At 38.2% G+C, this 8,611-nt stretch overlaps 1 protein-coding gene across 3 annotated transcripts in view; it reads left to right on the top strand.

Moving 5' to 3' along the window:
- The first annotated feature begins 1,292 nt into the window (after positions 1 to 1,292).
- The window catches only part of WDR41 (WD repeat domain 41), a 57,035-nt gene continuing 49,716 nt past the window's right edge, over positions 1,293 to 8,611 (top strand). For all 3 annotated transcript variants that reach the window (XM_047088335.1, XM_047088334.1, XM_047088331.1), the window contains exons 1-2: positions 1,293 to 1,590; positions 3,854 to 3,969. In XM_047088335.1, coding sequence (XP_046944291.1) covers positions 1,540 to 1,590; positions 3,854 to 3,969 — 167 coding nt within the window. In that variant the 5' untranslated portion in view covers positions 1,293 to 1,539. The remainder of the gene's footprint in view (positions 1,591 to 3,853; positions 3,970 to 8,611) is intronic.

Below are 8,611 nucleotides of genomic sequence, written 5' to 3'. Positions count from 1 at the left end.
TGACCTTCCAGGACCCAAATCCTGGTGTTTCTGGGTTTTGTTTCACTTAAGATGAGTCCCCCCTTTACTAGGGGCTAGTCAGTCTCTATTCGGTCTATCTTTATTTGCATACAGACTACAATTTTGGGCTAGCACACTGAAGGCAACCTTTTCCTGAACTTTTTGAGTGTTCCTTTGTCAAGTGCATTCACAATGAATACAAAGATGAATCACAGAAGATTCCAGTTCTCCAGGGACTGGTAGTTACATTGATCAGCTGCCTATAGCCAACATACCTTCATGTAGAGGGTATGGCCCTCTATTAGTGGTGTCCAGTACATTCTGCTTTGATCCTAGAGAGCAGCAATTTTACTGCTTTTGGGATCTTGGTGCATCTGTACCCAGTACATGTTTTTGAATTAATGCAGTGGTTGGGACAATTGTGGTGGGTTCTCTATAAGAATTTACTGCTAGGACCCTCATTTGAACCTAATAATCACATATGCAAATATATGCATGAACTTTTACAGACATAAGTATTAGTAGTCCCTAGACCAGTGATCCTCAAACCTTGCTACTCATCACTTGAAGAACTTTCCCCAAACCCTAATTCCTATGTTCTAACCATGGAGATTGTTTTAGTAAGTCTGAGGTGGAAGCTGGAAATGTGTTTTTCAAAAACTACCTCATAATTTTGATAGGCAGCCAGAGTAGAGGACCACAACCCTTTGAATGTCTAAGAAAATCTAGTAGTCACAACAGACGATTTAAAGTGCCTTCTATTATTTAGGGAGATTCTGGGTTAGAAAGTCAAGAGCAGTAGTTTTGGAGCAGCATGGAGATTGTATTCCATTTTCAGTGTAGTCACTTAGATAAACTACTGATTTTTCAGAGCTTCAGGCTTTTTTTTTTTTTTTGTAATGAAATAGGCATTATAGCGTTACCATGAGAATTTATGTAAAGCCTTACTTAGCACCTCTACTACAGCACACAATAAATGTTGGTCAGATTTATTCTGGTGTACACACATGCCACTGGATATGTCCAGATGCAGAATCTACTGAAGTACACCTTCTCTAGCCAGTTCTTTAGGAAACCAGGGGGTTGGAGAGGTTAGTTTTCTAGCCCCCCAGCCAAGTGAAGGTTAAAAGCCAACCAAGAATGAGGAGGCTGTTGGTACTGGTTGCTCTCCGGGCTCCAAGTGCTGTGTTACGTATGTCCACCAGGGGCCGCTGAAGCTACCTAAACTCCGAGCGCTAACCTGGAGAGGCCTCCGCGCGTGCTCACTGGGTGCTACGCGTGCTTCTGAATCCCCTCCGCCATTCTAGCTTTTGGCTGCCCCAAACCAAGCCTCTGTGTCTGAGTAGGGCAGCGCTTTGGGGACACAAATATTCCCTCTTCTTTGGGCTTCGCCTTGTACTTCTTCGTTCCCAGGGCAAATCTGGGGCGGCAAGTATTAGTGTCTCCATTGCGCTGCTGCCCAGGAGATAGAAGGCTGAGCCCCGGACAGAGTTCAGGCTGACTGGGTCCTGGGCCCAGCGAGAAGCTGCCGCTGCCCGGATGTTGCGATGGCTGATCGGGGGAGGCCGAGAACCTCAGGGACTGGCCGAGGTAAACCCCCTGGCGACTCTGCCTGCCGCCACAGAGGCCGAGCATGCCTGACCAGTGGCTTTTGTCAGAGTCCAGTGCCTCATCCAGACGCGGGAGACCCGGGCGGAGGCGGGGCCTGCGGGTTCGGAGGCCGGCAAGGGCGGGGTTGGCGTGCGGGCGTGCGGGGGACGCCCTTCCTGTGGCTAGTCTGAACTGTTGATCCCCCTAAAATCCTGAGAATTAAATACCCCTGTTTCAAAAGGAGGTAACTGAAGCTGATGTGATTCAACAGCAGGCTCAAGGACATTCAGCTAGCCGCCTCCGTGCTTAAACTAGCTTCATTTCAATTATAGAAGTATCTGGCTTACGAGAAACAAGTGGTGACTGCAACTTTCTACTTAAGGTTTATTAGAGTTGGTGTCATTTCCCGCCAACTGATGCTTGCTCAGGAAATAGAATATTTGATAATTTACCCAAGAACAAAAAAGGATAGAAGTATTTTAAAAAATTAATATGCTTCAAAGTCAAAAAAGTGATTTTGTAATTAACTGCTGTTTTTTGGTTCCATAGTCTGGCTTTCTTCGTGGGCCTGAATAATTGAGTTGACTATAATGAAATTTATGTTTGAAAGACTGAATACAATAATTTTGGAACCTTGAAAGGTTTTGTATGCCACCCAAGAATTAGAATTTGTGTTGAATTCCCGTTATTTCTCATAGGAAGTAGTTGTTTAGATTGTTAAAAATGAAAAATTTGGGTAGTTGTGAGTCAGCAACCTTACTTCTCACTTTTAACTTCCTCATATTTTTGCAGTTGAGGCTTACTGTCTATTAAAAGCATTTATTTCAAATTAGACTCATTTCAGATAGGCTGAAATCCTAAGGATTATGGAAAAGTTGTAGAAAATTATCATTTATGTGACATGATAATTCAAAATTAACCCATTTATTTGATGAATCACATAATTAGATTAACTGATTCTGCCTTTCCTGATAAATTTTCATTTAGGGCAAGTGGTATACAGTTTTCAGATTTCTCAGTTTTGTTTTTCTAGTCATAACCACTGCCAGAAGTGAGATGGGATAAATAGAAAGCACCCACTGCTTTGGGGATGATTTTTTGGGGAAAACACTTAGGCATGCTAGTTCCACGTTTTGTATACCTGTTGTGAATTTGCGCATTGTTGGAATCAATGATTTTCCTTAATTTATGCGAGAACTTTGTATCCAGACTTCTAGTTTCACAGTATTTCTCTGGTGGGATGTTTTGCCCTTAGGGGACATTTAGCTATGTCTGGAGACATTTTTGATTTTCAGGATGAGGAAGGTTAGATTTCTGTTAGCATCTAGTATGTAGAAACTACAGATACTGCTGAATATTCTACATTGCACAGAATAGTCCTCAACCACAAAAAATTATTTGGCCCAAAATCTCAGTAGTGGCAAGTTTGAGAAATTGCAGTTCAGAGGTTAAGAACAAAGGTTTTATCATGAAATAGTATTGGGTTTGACTACAGAAATGAGGTTAATAAGACCTACCTTACAGAATTGTTGAGTGAATTATATGCCGTATATGATTTGCACAGTTTCTGGCTTATGGGCTGTGACCTAATTCTCTGTTAGCAATTATCTTTATCAGACTTACTGTCCAAAATGGAATTTATTGAATTTATCAACTCCAAAGGATTTCATCCTTTCTTTTATTCATTCAACAATCATATATTGAGTACCTATAATGGGCTAGGCACTGTTGTAGTCTCTATTTTACCCTTTTGATCTGCAGTTTTGTTGTCAAGTTTTAATTGAGAAACACTCATTCTAAAATACTGAGTTAGATTGGCCCATTGATTTTTTTAGGTCAGGTTTATTGAGATACAATCTCCTTAACATAAAATTCACCCTTTTTGTAAATATATTGTGACTTGAAAATACTAAAATGAATGCAAGAGTGAGATTTTTTTCTTCCCTTTTAGATTGTTTTTAGATAACAATTTGAAGAATGATGATCTGAGTTTAAGGATTATATTTAGGTCACTTCTAACAAAGAAGAAAAAATTCATGATGTGAATTTGTGGTTAAGAGAAATATTTTATGTTAAATTGGCAGTTAGTTGATATTAGGGGAAATCATATATAGTATTAGAACATGATATCATAGCTTTTTAAGTCTTATATTCTTAGATGTACACCATGAAGCAGGGTATTTTATTTCGCTATGGTTATTTATCATAAATAATTTAATTTCTCTTTCTCTCTTGTTTTTGTTTTCTTTTTATCCAATACAAGAAATCTCCCTTACAGACAATAGGTGAAGAACAAACCCAGAATCCCTACACTGAACTGCTTGTACTGAAAGCTCATCATGATATTGTACGGTTTCTGGTACAGTTAGATGAATACAGGTAAGAAGCTCTAGTTGTCCAGTTGCCTACTGTTTGGAAAGAGCTTTTAGGGAATTGTATATTTGAAAACAGCTTCATAATTAATACATCTTTTCTAAAAATTTCAAATCTGATCATCTGATCTAAAAATTTCAACTATTTACTCGAAATTGACATCTGCATCTTAATGAAATATGCGTCTGAAGTCATTTTTTGACCAGAAGTCAGCATGTCATATTTGGTGATTTGATGGTTATTTTTATTTGAAGTTTCTTTTGTTTTTTATTGCTCAGGAAAATTTTTTGTTAGTTTAGAAGAAGTGTATGACTTTAAAATTTGCTTGTAAACAAATTTTACACGAGTTTTGTTAAGGTGAACCTAAATTTGAGAAACAAATATGGGAAATGTTTAACTATCAAGTACCTACCAGGAATGTGCTATTTTTAGTGGAAAGTAAATATTTAATCTGAATCTTATGTTAATGAGGAAATCCTTTTAAAATGTTCATTATTTACTTTCTTGTCAACTGAGATAATACTGTGTTTAACTGCAAATAGAGATGAAGTATGTAGGTTTTAGGATTGTAGATTTAGCTCATTTCTGATGTATGTATCTGTTTATTAAGCCCTTAGTCAATTAAAGGTTATCCTTTGTAATATGTAGCATAATAACAATTAGAGGTAACTAATTAGTAACTTAGAGGTAACTAAGTAGTTGTGTAACTACTTAATATTTGTTTTCACTAGAATCTAAACTTCATGGGAGGCATGTTTTTCTTATTCACCACAGTATCCTTAGTACCTGAGACAGTGCCTTACATATAGCAGGTGATTAATAGTTGTTGAATGAATATGACCCCACAGACAATATTAAGTGTGCATGTTTCATGCCATCCTAACTCCCTAACCCCCGTCTGTTGTTCCTATCAATTTTTCTGCTATCATCTGTAATCTTCTCTTTTACCTTTGATACTTTTTTTTTTTTTTCCATTTTTGACTCCATGGGTGACTGGTGTTGTGATTATTCCTAATTCTGACCATCACTTCTCATGTCTATTAGCCTTGTCTTCTCTCTCTTTTTTTTTTCCTTTAATGTCTTTGGTATTGCTTGTCCCATGTGCAGTGCAAGTATGACACTACCTGGAGTTAGATTAAATTTTACAGGTTAGGGACACAGTCCTGCACAGCACTCTCTGCACATCAGTTGCCAGTTGTAATCTCTAGGGGTCCCAGGCCACTCACACTTCTGACCAACTGGCTACAAATTTCCACTACCGGCTCAGGTGCGATACTTACTAGAAAGACTAACAGAACTCAGGAAAGCGCTGTTCTTAAAATTGCAGTTTTATGATAAAGAATGCCAGTCAGGACCAGATGAATGCATGGATGCATAGGTCTAGAAAGATCTCAGATCCAAAGCTTCTCTGTCCTCAGGACATGTCACCCTTTCAGCACATCAGTATGTATTACCAACAAGGAAGCTCACTTAAGTTCTGAGTATCCAGAGTTTTTATTATCCAGAGTTTTATTGGGGTTCATTACATAGGAATGATTGAGTCATTTGCCACCTGATTGAACTCAATTTCCAGCCCTTCTCTCCCTGCCCTTTGCCCATACTTCAGCCTCAGGTTGGAGGGTCAGGCTGATATCCCAGGGCTCACAGCACCAAACCTTTAATTACATGGTTCATATTTCCCACATGGCCAGCCCCTATCCTTAATTGTGTAGGGAGCCCACCCTAAATCATCTCATTAGCATAAGCACAGGTGAGTTCTGAGGAGCCCAGCTGCCTTCTAGAAACCAGGGACAAAATCCTGACACATTATTGTACAACACTATGTTCCTCAACTTTTGCTTGAAAAGATTGACCTCATATATATTACTAGCCTTCCAACACTGTTTTGTTGTGATACGACCCAGACAAATCATAACATGTAAACCATAATATAAGAATCTTCAGCCCTTTGGTAGTATTCATTGCTCATATGTTCTAAGAGACACTCTGATTTTTTAGTCAGCCAGCCAGTCAGATTTTTGAAGCTAAGCATCGCAGGAAACATGGGATGTTTGGACCGCTAAATTTTTTTTTTTTAAAGTTTTCTTATTTAGGGGCGCCTGGGTGGCGCAGTCGGTTAAGTGTCCGACTTCAGCCAGGTCACGATCTCACGGTCCGTGGGTTCGAGCCCCGCGTCGGGCTCTGGGCTGATGGCTCAGAGCCTGGAGCCTGTTTCCGATTCTGTGTCTCCCTCTCTCTCTGCCCCTCCCCCATTCACGCTCTGTCTCTCTCTGTCCCAAAAATAAATAAAAAATGTTGAAAAAAAAATTAAAAAAAAAAAATTAAAAAAAAATAAAGTTTTCTTATTTATTTTGAGAGAGAGAAAGAGAGCAGGAGCAGGGAAAGGACAGAGAAAGAATCCCAAGCAGGCTCCGCACTGTCAGTGCAGAGCCTGATTCCGGGCTTTAACTCGAGAACCATGAGATTCCGACCTGAGCCGAAGCCAAGAGTCAGATGCTTAACCTACTGAGCCACTGAGCCACGCTGCCCCTGGACAGCTAAAGTTCCTTACATGTTTTACCATAGTAAGTTGCTAAGCAGGTTTTAAAAAAACCCAAATACAGTAAAACCTTGGATTGTGAGTAACTTGTTCTGCAAATGTGCCACAAGATGAGCAAATATTTCTAATAAATTTTAATTTGATAAATGAGCAGTGTCTTGCAGTATGAGTAGTGTGTGACTCCAAACATTGCATGATGACAAGTGAGCCAATGGTTCTTGAAATTTGCTTTAATATACAAGTGCTTTGGATTACAAGCATGTTCCTGGAACGAATTATGGTCATAAACCAAAGTTTTACTGTAGTTTCTTAGACTATAATCACTAATATTTGGGTCTTAAGGAATCCTCAGATCATGTTGTGTAAGAAAATTAAATAAAAATATACAGTGTACTTTCAGGATGTGATCTTTAAATTTTTATATAGATTAACTGTTAAGATTCCATGTTCGTTACTACCTGTCCTCTGAAATGTCCTCTTGGCTTTTATTACATAGTTAGAGTAAGAATCTGCAGAAAAGGCCATCACCTAGAATAATGATCATTGTGAAAATGCTAATATCTGATTACATTTTCCCCACAGTGATGTTCCTGTATAAATAAGTTGTTTAATGATGTAGTAAATGTTCTGTTAACAGTAGAAAGTTATAGATAAGTGTATCAAGTTATATATTGCTCTTTTAAATACCACCCCAAACTTAGTGGTTTAATACAACCTGCTGTTTACTTAGCTCACCAATTATTGGGCTAGGTTCAGCTGGGTGGGTGTTTTCCATCTGTGCCAAGATCAGCTGATCTTGGTTAGGTAGTAAACCTAACCTATGCATCTCTGGTCAACAGGTAAATGGACTGGGCTGGGTGATTCACATTGGACTCAGCTGGGATGACTGGGATCGCTCTTCATAAGATTGCTCAAGTGCTTGTGCACGTAGTGATCATGAAGTTCTCATAGGAACGAAAGGGAAAGCCCTGTTTTAAGCTCTTCTCACGTCTTTGTGGTGTTTGCTGCTGTATTGTTTGCCAAAGCAAATCAGGAGCTGGCCATATTCACTATGTTGGTAAATAAACTCTACTTTTTGAGGGGAGAAGCAACTAAGTCCTATTGTAAATGGTGCTAGACAAAGGGAGAATAACTTGTGGCCATGTTTGCTGCCCACCGCAGTGAATCTAAATGTCTAAAAATGGATGCAAAACTTACATTTTGGCTTTTGCAATAAAGTGAAGGTATTACTACATGAGTCACATTTAATTATTTGTATTCAAGTTATTACTATGCCAAAATTTACATCTAGTTAGGAAGTTTTTCTGTCAGTCACAGACCTATAGAACTTTCAATCTGTGTTTTGCTTTAAAAAACTGAATTCTGCACTGAAAGAAAAAAACTAAATGGTCACTACTGGTAAGAAAGATATAAGAAATATACAAACTGTATAAGTATTTATTTAAATGGAATTAAGAGCACAGCATTTTCATTCTCAATTTTGTAGTTTCGATAATTTAGAATTATCTTTACTATTCCAGATGTATATTATTTTTGCATTGTCAAATTACAGAAATACCTTTTCAGTTTTAAAATAAATACATATTATATTTTATGTTTTTCATTTAATTTTTATGGACCTTACATTCTGGTTTTTTGGTCAGCTGTTGTAATCCAGGTTTCACGCTTCAGGTCTTTAGATAATATCATTTTATTGAGAATTTTGCAGAAGGATTTTCTTGTTTTCTTGGTGGCTCAGCTAAAATCAGTGAGTGGAAAATTTTCACAGATTGGTTTTTGAAGATACCAAATAAATCCTGTATAACCTAACAGACAGCTGCCTTTTCTTTTCTTCTTTAGTGTTTTTTGAACATGAAGTGAGGGTCATATTGATTGGGAGATCACTAAAGAAGGCTAAGCCTCAGCAAGAGTCTTCCAAATAATGGACTGTGATAAAATTGCATGTAATACTCTAGCATTTGACACATTAAACTAAACTGAGTTCATAACACATTTTAAGAATAGTTTTTTCTGTTGCTCATTTGACCATTCCTTGCTCCTCCAGGAAACAGACAAGGTTATGTAGGATGGTGATCATGACTGGAAAAGAATCAGGTGACCCATGAAATG

Source organism: Lynx rufus, unplaced genomic scaffold (assembly GCF_022079265.1).
Source record: "Lynx rufus isolate CCGP_SWC_20201006 ecotype Redwood Valley unplaced genomic scaffold, mLynRuf1.p SCAF_1, whole genome shotgun sequence".
Lineage (NCBI taxonomy): Eukaryota > Metazoa > Chordata > Mammalia > Carnivora > Felidae > Lynx > Lynx rufus.
This window is presented reverse-complemented; position numbering and strand designations above follow the sequence as displayed.